Source organism: Scophthalmus maximus, chromosome 6 (genome assembly GCF_022379125.1).
Source record: "Scophthalmus maximus strain ysfricsl-2021 chromosome 6, ASM2237912v1, whole genome shotgun sequence".
Lineage (NCBI taxonomy): Eukaryota > Metazoa > Chordata > Actinopteri > Pleuronectiformes > Scophthalmidae > Scophthalmus > Scophthalmus maximus.
The window spans coordinates 19442501-19460745 of record NC_061520.1 but is presented as its reverse complement, the minus strand read 5'-3'; the positions used below and the strand labels follow the sequence as shown (position 1 = coordinate 19460745).

At 48.0% G+C, this 18245-nt stretch overlaps 1 protein-coding gene across 1 annotated transcript in view; it reads left to right on the top strand.

Annotated features, from left to right (window-relative positions):
* The window catches only part of suclg2 (succinate-CoA ligase GDP-forming subunit beta), an 80728-nt gene extending 76282 nt beyond the window's left edge, over window positions 1-4446 (top strand). The window contains exon 11 of the mRNA XM_035631096.2: window positions 3333-4446. Within this exon, the coding sequence (XP_035486989.2) occupies window positions 3333-3445 (113 nt within the window). The 3' untranslated portion in view covers window positions 3446-4446. The remainder of the gene's footprint in view (window positions 1-3332) is intronic.
* The last annotated feature ends 13799 nt before the right edge of the window (window positions 4447-18245 follow it).

Here is an 18245-nt window from a genome sequence, read left to right as displayed (position 1 = left end):
TTTATTTCTCCTTCTAATAAAATTGCGAGTAGCTTTATTAATTTTATGCAAGAAAACAAGGAGGATCACCTAGGTAGGTGTGTGCGTGTGGTAACTGCGGGTCAAAGTCCGTGGCAGACTCCTCCACCTCGGCTGAACTCACCTTGTCGAGGCAGAATGTGTCACTATTTCACAAACTGCAGCATCAACACGACTCGGCCCGCTCGCCTCCTCGCACGGCCCCAGGCCTCGTCATCCTGTTGAGACATGGCGGCCTGCAATTGACGAACACGTTAAAGTGACGATGACAATAGTCTCAAGTGAGCTTGCTAATGGGAGCGGAGGGATCCAACAGAAATGGGTTGTAAAGTGGCATCACTGTATATAACGAGGCAAACACACCGAGCGCTGCTTGCTCTCTTGTTGTTGTGTCAGCCTGAACAGTGGCTCTAAAGCCCCAGAGCGGAGCGGTCTCGTGAGGCTGGTCACTTGATCCGCCGTTCGGCAGTTTGGACGGCGTTCATGGTTGTGGCAAAGTGCTTATGTGGCATCGACATTAATCCAATGGCTGCTTGTTAGAAGACAAAGTTCAGAAGTGTGAAAACCCGGAGATTTCTGACATGCTTTAGTAATTAACATGTCAGTGGCACTGATGAGGAACCAGCACATCTCGCCCTGGAGATTGTGATGGGCTGTTTTTTGTTTTTTTTGCTTTGGGACAGTAAAAAATATTTTATGTTTGTGCTTTTTAAGGCCATTCTTTTATAGTCAATAAAATGGAATTATTAAAATAAAGATATATAAAAAGGTCTGTGCCTAGAAAGTGTGCCTTTCATGTGTGTGTGCATACGTTACACTTTATGTCCCTATTCAGGCTGTGAGTAGGTCTCTGGCAGCACCTAGTGGCTGCAGGTGAACACACACACATTCATGTACTCGGCATACTCTACACACACGCACACACACTTACGCATCCAAAAACACACATTTGCACACACCTAGCGGTGCTGTATCCAGCTGGGCTCTGTCCTTGCCGATGCTGCTGTGAGCTATCAGTGCTCCCTACTGCTCACAGTGGAACTGCAGTCAGCTCACTCACTCTCACACACACACACAGATCCACATGAATGCATGTCTCTTCTCTCTCACTCCCACAAAACTTGTGAGTCCCCCCTCACACAGCACATGGATAACACAGGTGCCATGGATGCAGCATTGTGTAAACACACTATAGCCGCTCATGAATATTTATGGAATGGAAACATATACAAAAACTGCATTTGTTGTTTATTTAGTGCTACACTCTATGCACTTTCCATAGGCGTACTTGTCTTTCCAGAATATGTTTTGCGTTATGTATTTGCTGCGGGTACATACGGCTGCTCCTCCCCGAGTGTGATCTCCCGTCGTTTCAAGTTTGTTGTGCCGCAACTTTGTCTCAGCCGTCCGACAGTTTGTCAGTGTGATAACGTGGATCTGCGAATCCCGACGAGGTTCACAGGTCAGCCTGTAGCATGTGGAGCACACAGCATACTCCCCCTCTGTCCTCACTATGAGCAACAGCATTTTCAATTGTGAGTATAGATTTTTGTTTGGACACACACACACACAGAAAATATTCTGTGCTGCCTGATTAGAAAAGGACTTTGGACACTCTATCCCCCGTCTATGTGCCAGAGCAAGGTCTCTTCCTGCTCCCATTCTAATTAATTACATTGCGGCATTGATTGTTTGGAGTGTGAGCTGGCCGAAATGTGTTTGGAATGACTTATTATCTGGCTGCGCAAAAGAGATGAAATATTAGGCGTTAAGTGGCACTGGTAATAGAATTCCTCATGAAAAGTCTATTGATCAGGTCGGTCCGGCCTCTGGAGAATTCACATATCATGCAGTCTTAATTACACGCCAGATAGAAGGGCTGAGGTCAACCTGTACGCGTCAAAGCATTGCAGGCGTGTACGCACGCACACACACACACACACACACACACACACACACACACACACACACACACACACACACACACACACACACACACACACTCTCATACCTTTACTCATTTAACACAAATTAGGTTAAGAGACGAGTGAATGCAGTCAATGCCAATATCACGTCATACAGTAAATACTGTATATACACGTAGGGCTGCGGCCAAGGATCATTTTCATTGTTGATTAACCTGCAGATTATTTTCTGAGGAAATGTTTTGATCGTTAAAAATTTCACGAAATTGTGAAAGAACCTGTGTTGACTTTTCTAAAATGTGTTGTTTTGTTCGGCCAATGCTCCAAAGATATTCAGATTCTGTCATAAAAGAATAATTTTTAAAAACAGCAAATGGTCACATTCAAGAAGCTGGAACCCGTGAAATCTTGTCAATTTTGCTTTGAACAATTCAAGAATGCAAATCGTTGCGGATTACATTTTTATATGTACGGCACCGTTTAATATGTAAATGAGGAGCCAACGAGATTATAGTTTGTTTGTTTGTGATGAAAAGTTAAGATAGAAGGAAAGCAATCAGATGACATGATGCGGTGAGTTGTTTAGTGGCATGTGACGATAATTTTCTTAAAAGATTGGGAAGTAATTAGAAAAATAAAGACAAATGAAAGTCCCCACATCAGACATGAAGTAGATTCTTGATCACCGGATCAGACAAACTCTGTAAACTATCTTTTTTTAGTCAAGTCCATTTTCATGCGAGTGATCAGTACATACGATCTACAAACAGCTGACTTCAGTTGCTAAAGCAGCGAGGGGGGTGATTCTGCTCCAGCCAATCTTTTGCTCTATTGCCATCTCTCGCTCCTTTCTCATTCACTCAGACACACACACACACACACACGCTACCGTTGTCCTCTCGCTTCCGATGCGGCGCCCCCTGCCCTGTGTGGTGACAGGCTCGTCAGGCTTGCGTTTGGCCGCGCAGCGTGCAGCGCTGGGAGGAAGCCAGTTCACTGTGTGGAGCCTCTGGGTTGTGCACAGTCTCTCTCTCTCTTGCTCTCTCTCCCGGGTCTATCAGGGCATAGGCACCAGCGTACCATCCAGCACCTGCTACCCCTGACCTCTGTGCAGCCAGTGAAACACACACACACACACACACACACACACACACATTGCCCCCACCGATGTTGTTCGCAGACACAGTTGCCTCCGGATCAGCCACCGTTCACCCAGAACTGCATCCATCTGTCATGAGCGTGGATTAATTCCTCCGAAGGAATTTGTGTCTTTCACACAGTGCAGACACCGGCAGACGGGGTTCAACCTTGTTAAGCGAGTTGGATTTTTTGGGGGGGTTTTTTGTGTGTAGTTGCCTGTTGTAACTGTGTTTTTATTCTGTCTTGCAGGTACCAACGTCCATGAGGCCAAGAGGATCCTGGCGGAGAGCGGCCTGCCCATCACAGCGGCAGACAACCTGGAGGACGCTGCCAAGAAAGCGGTGGCCGCGATCAAAAATTAATCAGTTTGACCTCACGACTCTCCTCATACCGTCCCACCATCAGCGACATTCACTGTGGCCTCGGATCATCACCATCAGCCTTTTTCTTTTTTTTTACTGATACTCATGCAGCCATCCACAACTCCAAGCCTCTACTTTTATTTCTGTTAACACCAGCATCCCAATCAGACTGTCGTTGCCAAACAAGTGTCCATATCACAGGTTCTCAGTATTTCCCTTATCTCCTCTCTGTAGTGCAAATTAGCTGCTTTTAACTTCTCTCCCCCCCCCCCCCCCCCCCCCCCCCCCCCCCCCCCCAAGATAAACCACTGTGTAACTTTCAGGCTTGTTATTATTTCACGTTACAAAGGTAATGGAAGTGGTTTTGTCATAGAACATCATGAAGCCCCCTCCCAGAAATTAGATAGGGCCCAACACTCTGTCCATTCCGTTTCAAAAATAGGTGGTGAAAGATGCAGCTTCCTCTCTGTCTGTGTGGATTATTATTCCAGGGGGGGTCATCCATTATCGACTGAGAGTTGGACTGACGGACATGGTCATGAGAGGTGAAATCATTTGATGGCACTTTGCTCGAATGGGTTGTAGCAGTTGACTTTTATTTAATCAAGTTAGTTCACATCTGTTAATTTATCCAATGCCTTACATTTACAGTATCTGTGTCATGAATGAGATGGAGGATGTACTGTACCCATGCTGTGAATTTTGTACATCAGGTCTTATTTGTGAAGTGCTACTTTACATTAGTCTGTGATATAAACAGTGTGTCAGCTGCTTGACTCTGAGCCTGTTTCATGAAGGCTGAAGGGTTCTGTAAACTGTCCTGCCTGCTCGTAGAGTCCAAGCAAACGTTTCATACAGAGGGGTGAAGAGAGAGACAAATGAAGGATATAATAGTGTTCTTTTTTTATAATCATGAATGTATATTGATAGGATATCTTTGATACAGTGTAAAAAACTGTGTACATAATTTAAGAGATTAAAAGAAAAGATTTCAAGATAAAGTTTGTGTTGATTTGTTTACTTCACATTTCCGAGTGTCCTCGGGGAAGAGACAGAAGCCGACTGGAGAGTGGATCATACAGAATAAATATGTTTTTTCTGCTGAACACTGTTCCCCGAGATATGACGGTTAATCGATTATCAACATATTGCAGAATAATTGCCTCAATTGGTTTAACTGTTGCTTTATTTCAAACTACCATAAGATTCACATTAGTTACAGAATCCAGTCATTTAAGTTTTCCAAACTAAAATGACTGTGGATTTGAGTCAAATTTCACTTTTCATTTAAATTGTTAAGTCTTAGAAAAAACATAAATACAAATGTCCAAAATCCAATGATATTGTCTTCAATAGAATTGCAACAGCTAGTTAAATATTGTCACAAAGAAAGGTATGGTGTGGACCGTTATATGAGCTTCATAATAATAATAAAAAACAAGAATAAACGAATGGATTACCAATGAATTTGCTTATTTTGTTGACGACTGACAAATCTCCTGCTGCTGACAAAATGAAATTATATTCATGATTATCAAATCATTTCTAAATGAGCGAGGAAAGAAGAATGTTTCAAAATGGCTGAAGAGCTTTTAAATCAAAGGTTATTGTTGGATGAAGTGGCACCAATTCTACATAAGACTTAAACCTTTTTTACTTATCAGATCAGTTAATATGTTGATTTGGATTTTTCTGCAGTTGGTGTCAAAACGATTGCCGATGAGCTCATGTGCATAGTTTCTTTGGTGCCCTGCTCTTCACCTGCAGATGGGTACACACACACACACACACACACACACACACACACACACACACACACACACAGACTTTAACCCACACAACTCTCCCACCTTCGGTATTCATATGAAACTCAAGCGTGCGTCATCCCGAGAGCGACTGTCCTTCATCGGCCGCGTGCAAGCGATACAGAGAGAGAGGGAGTTGACTGAGACCTCTTCCTGTCAGACACACTGACTGTGTGATGGATTATCTGTCAGGCAATCTGAGAGGACGCCCAGGATCGACTGCCACCTCCATGAAAGACACCCCCCCCCCCCTCCTGAATGCACCAGAGAGGAACACTGAGGAAAACCGAGTCTCTGTCTCACACCGGAGCTCGTCTCTCAAACTCCAGCCACTTGTTTTTCTGTTGGACAAAGTCGAGCGGACTCCCGACAGGCCCTCCGGTACTGGCTGCGGCTGCTAGACGCACCTTTGCTCTTCACGCGGTGTCATTGCTGGGTGTTAACGGCCAACCTTGGCGAAACGTGGAGACGCTTATAAGTTGAAAAATGTTGGCGAACTAACATAAATTGTATGTAATGTATTAATTTCCAGCGTCCCCGTCACCGAGAGTCATCACAGGACTCAGACCCCGAGGCCTGCGCGTCGGCGCCGCACCGTGCCCACCGGCCGAGCCGCTGAAATGGGCTGGACGGTTCGATAATTGCCTTATTTCATGCTCTTCCCTCTGCGTGTCAGAAATATCCCCGCTGATGGATTGGACGGAGGAATTCAAGGCTTGTTAAAGCAGGCTTCTCGGGGCCCTGATATTGTTTAATTCAGTGTCAAGCTGGAGGTCACAATAAAATGTGCACACTGATTTACTGGGCGAAATTAGTGCCGGTCCTTCATATAAATATAGATGAGGGGGGGGCGGGGGGGCGGAGAAGCTTTGGAGGTCATCCCGAAGACTTCTGTCACGCAGCCCGCCACTTATAACTCGGCTAATACCTCCGGAGGTGAGAGGGAGTTGTTTAGGACGACCCTGTGGGCGGACTGCTCCTTTAATTAAGCGGAATTATTATGCCGCGCCACTTTTATTTTGCCACCCTCGCCGGTTCACTTTGTTTGTCTGTGTAATTGTCCATTTCCTGCTTCCTCAAAGCGCCGGTCGGGTGTGATCTTTCCTTTTTTTTTGCTTCATGCGGCTCTGTGTGGATGTCAAAAGCGGTAATTGCCACTTTGCGAAGCTGCCGCCGGTGTTTAAGTGTGCTGACGGAGCCGGCGCTCGGCAAACGGCGCTCTTTCAGACAACAGGGTCAAGGCCGTCTCTCAGGAAGTATTGGATATTTATTGAGTCATTTGGAGGCAACAACTATGAACGTATTAGTTCATAAAAAAGAGCAATAGCGGGAGGAATTGCCTCCGGCTATTGTACTTCATCTCCCAGGGACGTGGGGTTGCTCAGTGTTTACAATTTCCGGCCGGCGCGCCTGTCGACCCAGTGGGCCGACCGATGAGGGCCACGAGCACGCGTGGCTTCACGTGTGTGCGATCGATTCTCTGCTCTCTCTGTGTGTGTGTGTGTGTGTGTGTGAGTGTCAGCACATATTTCCTCACTCGCAGAAATGTAAAAGAAGATCGCAGGGCCCCCGGATCTCACGTCTCCGCAGCTCTGGGAGCGAGTAAAAACGTCAACGAGTGAAGGAGGAGGCTGTCGGGGCGGCGGGCCCCGTTTACGGCGCCGCCTCAGCTCTGGCCTTGGATCGCGGCGGACGAGCAGAAAGAAATCCATCTCCCCCTCTCGCCGAACTGTTGTGAGTGTGTCGGTAATTGAAGGACTTGCAATCGATTTAAATTACCTCGGCCGTCTCAAGAAACTGAGCAAAGTGGGGGCAGATTTTTAAAAAAAAAGGAAGTTGCAATAAGCAAACGCGCGCCTCCTGAATCGTCGCCTCTTTTACCATGACAGTCGCTTGTTTGTTTTTTCCAGTCCGCCCGCGAGCTGCTCACGCGATCGATAAGGTCTCAGGGCCTCTTTCAGTTTCCAGCGCAGTCTGAAGTCTGAACCAACAAGTTTCCAGTTGAGCTGCTAGATTTCCCATCATGCTTTGCTTTCCCTCACTCCGACCTCCAGGGATCTCTTTCTTTCAGTTTTCCTTCTGTGTTTCTTTCATTTGCTCCTGCCGCTCCCCTATCCGCATGTTTGTCTCACTTTAATCATTTTCATTTGTATTCCCTTTTCTCATCATTTCCTCTCCTGCCTGCAGTTTTTATGTCATTTTGCTTCTTTCTGTCCCTGTCCTTCACTTCCCTCTCTGCACACTTCCGTCTTTCCGAATGCATTCATTATTCTCAGCTCTCCCTCCTGTTGGCTCTTCCCTTCTTCCGGCTCTGCTTCATTCCTTAGTTACCTTAATATTCCTCAGAGCAACCAAAGCTAATTATCCTGTTGCAATTAGACAGAGACAGAGAAGAGGCAAAGCATCGTCCCATCCACGATCCCATCTCTGTCCTTCCCTTCACGACTCCGCCCTGTCTGTCCGTCATTTGGACATCAGTTATTTGTTGGTGTTGACTCTTCATTTCTCCCTTCCCCTCGTCCTCACGACACCTCCCCATCTCTCCTCTCACTCTCTTGTTGTCATGTTGTCACCTCGCTTCCTGTTTATTCCATTTCCCCTTCTTGTGTCCGTTCCTTCTTTTATTCATTCCCGGATGTTCCGTATCCTCGCTTCCTCTCTAGTGACTTCCCGTCATCCTCCCTACGAATCTCGGGCATTGGAAAGAAACAGGGGAACGCGGGGGATAAATACATCCAGCACTTAGTCAATTTTAATATTCATGAGTTTCCTTTTGCAGGATAATCTTTGTTGTTGTTTTTGACAAGTTGCCCGCGATGGCGTCTTCTGCAGAGCGGCGTCAGGAGAGAAATAATCCTCTGGAATGACACTAGTTAAAAGCTCATTTGAGGCCGACGCCCCCCCCCCCCTAATTAAAACGGCGGCCGAAGCGACAGAACGCTGCTTCTCTGAACTGCGTGACGATCGGGCTCCCAAGTCCTCCTGGCGCCGCGCGAGGCAGGTGTTCGGCTGACGCGCTCACAACTGTCCCACAATGCCTCGCTCTCAGGCCGGGGGGGGGAACAAAGGTGAGACACCGTCCCGAGGGGCTGACAGTGTTGGCGCGCCAATGACACAGACACGGAAACACTTTTTTCCCCCTGCGTAGTTCACACTCAATCTTTTGTCCTTTTTCTTTTCTTTTCCATGTGGCTGAAGGTGTGTTCGGTGAACAGCGAGGTGTGTCGGCCTGGTTCTGATCCAACCCTGCTACTGGCAGCATATATGCCTGTGCGTGCGTGTGTGTGTGTGTGTGTGTGTGTGTGTGTGTGTGTGTGTGTGTGTGTGTACGTGTGTGTGTGTGTGTGTGTGTGTGTGTGTGTGTGTGTGTACGTGTGTGTGTGTGTGTGTGTGTGTGTGTGTGTGTGTGTGTGTGTGTGTGTGTGTGTGTGTGTGTGTGTGTGTGTGTACGTGTGTGTGTGTGCGTGTGTGTGTGTGTGTTTTGTGTGCCATTTGCGGCCTGTGCCTCGGGTTGAAGGTGACTTTGACAGTTAATAGCGATAACGGTAGCTTTTCACTGCCTTCCCCTTCTGCCTCCGCCGCCTCGTACTCAGGCTGAATATATGAAACCTGTGTGTCGGGTGCCATCGCCGTCAAATGGCTCCGCCTGCAGCGAGGGGCGCCGAGGGGGGGGGTTGGTGGGGGGTTTGTGTCGAGCGCCTGGGAAAAGTGGCCTGTCACCTGTGATTTTTGGCGGCGGTGTCAAGCGGAGCAGTAATGGCAAGATGAAGGCCACGAAGAGACACGGGCGCCGAGCTCTGCCTCCTGCAGGACCTGCTCTCCACTCAGGAACTGTGGGTAATCAGAAAAGGTGTGTTTGTGTTCATTTTTAACCCGTGTGTCAAAAAAAAAAAACAACAACCCCACATGTACAGATCAAGTGTGTCTATTCTCACGTGGGACAATGTGATGAGCTGTCTGCGTGCTCCGATGCGCTCGGTTTTTCTCTTGCATTCGAGGTTTCGCAAGTGAATTGCTTTTTTCACACGAAAAAGTGCCTCGGCCTGGAATATTTAGAAATCGCACGGCAGCGATTCGCACGAGCCGGAAACACGTCCGCGCACAGAAAAGCACACAATGACTAATTGTAAACTTTCTCGTACCTTTTGTCTACCAGCGGCTGTTTCTGCTGAACACACAATCTGGGTCTCATACACTCATTAGTCCACTGCACCTATTTTTTTGGGGGGGGTTTCCGTCCTGTTCTGCCGGCTGCTGAAATGCTCTGCTGGGGATCAAGAGGCTCGCCTACTGGTGCTCTGCTGGGCTCATCACAGTTCCTGGGGCATCCACACCCCCAAAAAATGCCAGAGAGTCCAGTTCAAGTTGCACGCCAGTGAGTCTGAAGGTGTTCTGAACATTATACAGTGACTAATCCCAAAAAGACCTGATATGACCCGCGCCGCATTCAGTTACCTCATCTGGTCCCCGTCCCCCCCGGACGAGCGGGTGTAGCTGCGTCTCATCTCACTAACATCCACTTTCGAAAGTAAAGCAAAGGCCGAGTCAGACTTTCAGTTTTCTCGCGTTTGTGCCATAACACTTCCTGGAAATGATGAATGGGACATGAATTTAAGAACAGAGCGCAAACTGCATATTGCTGAATACATCCGTATGCTGATGTGTGGCTGAGAGGGAGACGGAGCCGGTCCGCCGGATGAACACATTGCCTATAATCCAACGGATATTTCAAACACTTCCCCTTGAAAAATTCTCCATTACATGGGTCAATAGAGGGCAATGGGAGAAGAATAAATACCCCCAGCTCCCCCAAAAGACTGCAGCCCTCTCTGTTGCCTGCACACACACACACACACACACACACACAAACACACACACACCCCCGCTGTCAGCCCAATCTGATTGCCTGTTAGAGAGCCTCACCCACCAAGACAAGTGCCCTTTTTGGCAAAGAACCATTTCTCCCCAGCATGTCAGATATGGGGATATTAATGAATGCACAATGACAGCACTTATGGAGCCGAGCAGCCTCCCTGCCTCTGCAGATTTGCCCGCGGGTCACTTTTTTGTTTTGTACGACGGGGGGGTTGGGGGGGGGGGCTACAGGAGCAAACAGGCGCGGGTCAGAAACTCATCTCCCGTGGCGGATTAAAAACTCATCTTTCAAAGCAGCGCGGCGTTATCGAGGCTGATTCTTGGTGCCGTCCATGCAAATAGAGGCGTGATTAGGCACCTGAAGAAGGGGGAGGGAGGGAGAGAGGGGAGGGGGCGTTGTCCCTCATTCTCCTTCTGTCCAATTACGTCCCTTTGGATAAGTTGGAGGGCCAAAGGTTTCGTCTCCGTCCAAAACACTCATTATGAGTTACGGTTTTGTGTATTTTAGACACAAAATTAACACAGACACACACACACACACACACACACCATGTGTTTGCTCTCCGTAAATTTAAAGTAGCATGATGTTTCTTATGCTGTATTGGATATTTTGAATAATCTTCTTATCGTCGTATAGTCGTATGAATGACTTCTTGTCGTCGTCGTTCACCACCACCACCACCACAACAACACTGCCACCAACGTATTGTTGGAAACATGTCTGTTTCAATAAGTGTCTCATCGTACAGTGTGTGGGCACTCGTGGTCTGCAACATTCAGCGAGCGGTTGGAAAAGGGGCGGAGAGGTTCCTGATGCTTTCTCCACTGATCCACCTCAGCCAAATTAGGCCGAGCAGCTCTTTGAATAAATGGAAAAAAGGAAACATACACTCTCACTTTCACGTACGTGCGGCAGTGTAAAAATGAGGCGTAACTTTGATGGATTCACGGATTATTAAAGCTCTGCTTTCTGATGCCTCCTTAATGAAAAGAGGGGGCCGGCCCGGCATGAAAAAACGAGGGAGATTGGATCTGAGATTGTTTCCTCATTAACCTTAAATTATGCAAACCAGCACAGTGCAGTTCACATTCCACTTCGTGGACATTCCACACACACACACACACACACACACACACACACCCTCCCCCGGTTAGCCGAGCGCTTTCATGTTGGCTCCAACAATCGGAGGGTCATGTCGGCTTTTCCTTTGCCTCCGATTCCTCTGCTGCTTCCCTCGGTAATGAGCTGTGGTGGTGAGCCGACAAGGTCATATGGCACAGATACGCAGAGATATGCTTTAGTTCTGTATGAGCTATGACATGTGGCTTTTGTAGAGTGTGTGCGTGTGTGTGTGTGTGTGTGTGCATGTGTGTTTGCTTGTGTGTATGTGTGTGTGTGTGTGTGTGTGTGTGTGTGCGTGTGTGTGCGTGCTTGTGTGTGTGTGTGTGTGTGTGTGTGTGTGTGCGAGTGCGTGTGTGCGTGTGTGTTTGTGTGTGTGTGTGCGTGTGTGTCGGTACACATTCACACATTTCCCCAGGACCACCCCGCTCCCTCACCCTGGTGCTTCCTGTTCTGTGCTGGTGTCAGGTGGAGGCTCTGCTGCGCCCTCGGCGTTCGGCTTCATAAAAAGACAAAAAGAAAAACGACACATTCATCACGTCTGCTGCCATCGACGCTTCTGTCTGGGTCGATGAGGGGGATTAGTGTTTCACGCCAAATCCGATGACACCCTGACGCCCGGACAGTGGCTGGGGGAATTCGGTTTTTTTGCGGCGTTCACGGCAGAGAGGGAAATGAGAGCACTGTAAATGTGTGCACATTCTACTGGAGCTGTTTCTACACCACATGGACGTACACAGAGGGGTAAAGAACGACTCCCCGTTAGACTGACCAAGGTAACAGATGAGATTTTGTTGGTACGAGGCAAGAAATGAGCGGTCAACCCTCATGTACGGTCTCTCTGCAGGAAAACCTGGACGTGAGCACGCTCACCGCGTCTACATGAATTACTAACATTCATGTTGAAGTGAGTTTGTAAACTGTGATGGACATTGTTTCAATGGACAACACGTGTGATGAACGTGTCTGCATCACCCACTGTTCCCCGTGAGCCGCGGCACCGCTGCGAGAGAACGGGAAAAATGATAAAGGGTTTCAGAAGGGGCCTCTCAAGCAGGGAAACAGCTGTCAATTTGCCGTCTTGGTGGAGCCACATAGCGAGCTGGGAGACCCCCCCCCCCCCCCCCCCCCCCCGTCTCCCCGTCTCCCCGTCTCCCCCCTCCACCTGGATCCATCGCTCTTGACGCACACTTCCAAGGACACCTGACAAACTTCACGCTGCAGTTTGATAATGTAGGCAATGATCCCGAAGAGCCCCGACCAGCAGCTGCTTAGGCCCCCGCTCAGGGGGGGGAGGGGTGTGTGTGTGTGTGTGTGTGTGTGTGTGTGTGTGTGTGTGTGTGGAGAAAGAGCATCCACAGAGTCTGATAGAGATTGTGTTTATGTAGATTCATCAAATGATCCAAGAACAGGTTGTTAATGAGGACGGTCCCAGGAGGAGTGGGCCACTTACAGAGAAGAAGGGGGAAAAGTCGTGGGACATATGAAAAAAACAAAAAACAAAGAACTAAAACAAAGAATGAGTGTAAGAGTGAACAAGCAGCACGTGATGCACAGTGCTTTATTCAGCATGTGGCAATCAAGATAATACCGTGCAGAAGTATTACAGATAAGATCTGCAGCAAATAATTCTTCTTTTCTTTCTGGAGACAAAACTCGAGAAATAAAGGCCATTCGACTAAAAAACTGTCGCTCTCGAAGGTTCAATGTTCCAACAAATGAACGTGCTCTCTCATCTCAACATGGAGCTGGAGCCAGACGACGATTTTCTCTTAGTTTCTGAATCTGAAAATCGTCATCATCGTCTCAACCGTCTGACGCGAGAGACCCTCGCCGGTGGGGGGACGTTCCAGTCATCGCATTAGAGAGTCGCGTCTTATGTGTTCGATGATGCATTATGGGCCTCAAAGGTTCCCCGGGCCTTCCCCTGCACTGTGTCAGTCACGAGACCGTGTGTTTGTAATGTAAAGGGTCATGCCAAACATCGCACCAACATTTCGACATGGAATCATTTGTATCGGACACCATGGAAACCATGGGTCGTGATAAATAGAGAGCTGCACAACAAAGTTCAGGTTTCACCTCACTAATCAAGTCCATGAAAAAAAATGTCTTTCTGGTCAGATGCTTTCCAGGCGTTCACAGTGTGTCTGGTGTTGCATCAGTGCAATGTAATAGTGTGTGTGTGTGTGTTTGTGTGTGTGTGTGTGTGTGTGTGTGTGTGTGTGTGAGAGACGGCAAGTGAAAGGAGCCGGGGGAGCACACGAAATAGCCCAGGGTCTGATTGACTGACACGCTTCTGCGTCGATGTGAGCAATTTACAAGGAGTATCACTGGCGAACGGAGCAGATCACTATCTCACAACACGCATTGGCAGATTTTGGATATTCTCAAAGGACGTGATGGGTTTGGCAAGTTGAGGATCGCGTGCTGGCAGGGTGTGGCCCCAAAAAAATGTATAACGTGCATTTGCAAATTGTCTGTTCTTCGTGCTGCTGCTCAGAGATTGGTTGTGAAGAATGTGATCAGCTCCTCAGCTGGTTTGGGATTTATGTAGAAACTATGTGGCTACACTTCTCTAAAGCCATCTTAGAGACAGACAGTGGACACAGGCAGCGGAAGCGCACGCACATAATGTATGGTATGAGTGTGTGTGTGTGTGTGTGTGTGTGTGTGTGTGTGTGAAAGCCATGCTCTCTCCTCACCCCCCTTCGCGTGCACACACATCCCCCCCGGCACCTCGAGGAGCAAGCAGATGACATATCATCAAATATTTATGAAAAACAATCTCTGCGCAGCGTAATTAGAGGCCGGGCTTAATGTCGGCACTAATCCTCCGGCTCCTCGTTTCGCCGCCGTCCTCGCCGCGTGGTCGTGGGAGGCCAGTGCCGCAGTGTCTAGCGGCCAAACGTGGCCGGGCCAATGAGAACTCTGCAGCGTTATGTCATGCAGAGAGCCCCTCCTTGTATCCACCTCACCTATGTATCAAACATTTGATTTCTCCCCTCTCTCCCCTTAGCGCTGTCATTCCTATTTATCTCACTCCTCCATATGCATAGAGCGGCTGCACTCTAATATGCTGACACACACACACACACACACACACACACACACACACACACACACACACACACACACACACACACACACACACACACACACACACACACACACACTTGGCAGCAGCCGCTACATTTCCCCTGCATGGTTTGCACAAGAAGAGCTGCTGCTGAGCACATTATTATATCTGCAGGTTATTAATTACTTTCCAATTACTTAAACAAATATGCTACATTGAGTGCCTAATTTCCCTGCTTAACTGCGGCAGATGGATGTGGCTGTGGCCCGCGCCCGGCTATCGCTGGGTGCTCCGGCATTAAAGGAGAGCAAGCGGAGACGGAGGGGAACGTCTGTCTGCTGTCCTATGGCTTTGGCACATTAGTTCATCGGTGAACCCCTCGGCGGGGGCAGCGGGACCTGGCTGTTTCCTGTGCAGCCGTGCGGAGAAGCAGCTGTTATTTATTATTCATGTAAGTTAAAATAGACAAAAGTTGTTAGCGATCTGGAGTCTCGTACACAGGTTTGTAACGGCCATATATTTGCAATGAATAATATGTCGCTGTTGCGCTCGTACTTTTCATCTCATCTTCCAACACCACTGACGGAAAGAGAACCGTAAATAGCGCTGAGTCAAAACCCACGGCCACGATAGGCGTGTCCAGGCGTGTGCGTCACTCTTAAGTGTCCTCTGGACACACTTCCGTTGTGTTGCGGTCTTTTTAGCGTGTATTCTACATGTTGCGCACGTGTTAGACAAATTGATGAAGATGTTTTCCTGATTTGCTTGAGTTTTGTCTATTTGCATGTGTCTTCTTAAATATTTTCGGCGACTTTATGGCGGCGCACCGCCGATTCCGCTTCCAGTTTCCGGCAGCGCTGAAAATTCAAGGCGAATGCGACGTATTCTGGACCGTTCTGTGCAACAACTGTATTCAACCGCACGTCGGCTCCACCTCATGTAACTCTATTTAACTCATTCAAAGTTGCAAAAAAACATTGGTTCTTTGTTGGAGGTGATTATACATGTAAGAACACATAGTTATGGACAATATATTAAATTTCTGCAAATAAGTTCTTCTAAATATTACACACTGTAGCTTTAAGTTGTATATGTGTACATGAACCGCACGCAGCAGCCGCGTGCCCGCACAAAATAGGAGCCCAACTCCTTCAGTTACATTTAGAGGCCTGATGGGAAATCTCTCCCCCTAATTAAGATGCATGAATAATTCAAGTGGCGGCACGATAATTGGTATTCCGTCAGTCGTCCGTGGCGATGACGGCCTGTCGAGGCGCCTCGCAGCCGGTTACGGCCCGTACGCGAGGAGGACGGGTGAAGTGAAGGAATGCAGACATCCCGAGAGCTGCTTGACAGAGCGTCCTATCGCTATCGCAGAGAGAGGATGACAAGCTTCCTACTTTTACTCCTTCACTATAATCAACAACTACACGAATCCTTTGTCAGCGGAGAATCTGCTGACAAAGGATTTAATTAAGGGGGGGGGCTTTTGGCGATTGACTTCCTTCATACAACCAGGGAGAAGCTATGTTACATTTATCTACTGTACTTTTCCACTCACCCAGGGCGCGGGGAAACTTCCTGACCCACACTGCACCACTTTAAATGCATGATTTAGCAGCGTTATGGCCCCGCGGTTATTGCCTCCCTCTCCGAGGGGCCTCTTTAATGCTAGTGAAGGCAATAAAGAGGTGTTAAGACCGAAATTAAGTCTGGATAAATCACCGGGGTTAACTCCGCTTTGGCTAACAATTACACTCCTCCCTCGCTGAAATTCATTACTTTATTTACAACAGTGGAATTAATCCCCCCCCCCCCCCCCCCCCGTATGGGAAATGTGCGAATGTAGCCGCCATGCTGTACAATCCCTGACTGCGTTGTTTTTCACCTCAAGGCGTCCGACCCCGGTGTCGTTTTTGAGTTTAATTACAGCACGTTAACGATGATACAAAAGATGCCAACTAGAGCTGAGCACTAGGTTCTGTCGAGGGCCGCGGCTGTGTCACGATGTGGGAGGATTCACTGTTTTGTTGCCATGAGGAGCGCGCGCGCGCGCGCGCACACACACACGCACACGCACACACACACACACACACACACACACACACACACACACACACACACACACACACACACACACACACACACACACACACACACACACACACACACACACACACACACACACACACACACACACACACACACACACGGAAAGAAGAAAGGCTCCTGTGAGACCTTGCTGTGTGAGTGTATGTAGCCCCGGGGAGGCCGGCTGAGGTTTTGTGGCGTCTTTGTGCTGGGTTTAACCTTGGCTCTGGGCTAAACACACAGGGAATGTTCTGAGAGGACCTTCAGCCATCGGCAGCGGCTTTTCATATACTGCCTCTCTCCTGTGGGAGCGACGCCACAAACACAACTATTGATCCACTGTCATACTCTCACACACTCCTCCCCTTGGCATTTCTCTTTTCTCTCAGACGCCTGGGTTGTGTGTGTGTGCGTGCGTGTGTGTGTGCGTACATGTGTGTGTGTGCGTGTGTGTGTGTGTGTGTGTGTGTGTGTCGGCTGAAAAGTCCCCTCCACAGTGGTCACGGATCCCTGTGCATCCTGTGGGCTTTTGGCCTTTGCATTATGTTTCTATTTATTAGCATGTATTTGTTAAGTCTATTCATGGCCACGCATGCCCCTGCAGCGGACGGGTTCAATATGTGAACTCTGATACATTTTTTGACTCCGCTGTGCAGGGACTTCCTGGAAGACTGCGACTCATTCATGGTTGACCTCACGCCGGTTACTGTGTTACATTTTATTTTTCTCTCTTTTTCTTTTTTGAAGGAACTCATGCTGCTCCGCCACCTCTCCGATCAATCAAATCAAATGTCATGACACGTGTGAGAGTAAAAAAATTCAATCAAGGTTCACGCGATACCTCTGCCCAGAATATAATACCAACAAGTAATGTTGGTCACGTGTAAAAAATAATATGTCATTTGGTAATGTTTACAGAAGGAGACCAATTTACGTATTGATTATTTTATTTTGACTTAGTTTTGTTGAATTTATAAGTTGCAGTTGAAGCTCCATTAGCCTTGTAAACATTCTTTTCTTTATATAATTGTAGGTGTAATAATAGAAAACACTTTCTCTACCTTTTTGGAGTAGATTAGAACATCTCCGGGGCGACGATATGATACGTTGGCGACCTGTCCAGGGTGAACCCCGCCCCTCGCCCTCACTATTGGAGTGAATAAACTGTAGAGAAAGTATGAAATGATTTTCTGACCATTTCTGTGGACACTGCCTCAACCCGATTAGCCTTTTTTTGGAAGCCGGCTACCACACGTTGCTGTTGCCGCACCAAGCTGGCACACATACCATAAAGAATGAATTTATAATATCTGTATAGTAAAAATATTTTTTATCACATGACCAGTTGACCCACGGGTTCGCGTCAGGACCCTCAGACTGTGAGTCAACCTGGGCATCAATACTGTAATAAACTCAGTGAATTGTAGGCGCGCTGGGGATATTCCAAAGTTCTGTCCAGGGAAATTCGGACAGAAAGTGAGGCAGACGGAGAGATAAGTGGAGGAGGGAGTGAAAAGAGTTGAGAAGAGAACGATTTTTGAAAAAGAAAATAGAGAGAGAGAGAGAAAGAGGAGTCTGAGGCACTACGATGAATCGCCTCCACATCCCCTATTCGCTGAATAAATAGCAGACCATTTCCACATCATAAATATCATCCCTGCTTAATGTGCTCAGCTTCAAGGTGGGCCAGACTAGGCTACCCTGAGGGGGGGGGGGGGCTGCAGGAGAGCATCCCTTACCTGCAGCCTCAGGGGAGGGGGCGAAGGGCAGCTTAATCCCTGAAGCAGTACCGTATCTGTCCCGGTCCCTGTGGGGCAGACGTGCTCCAGA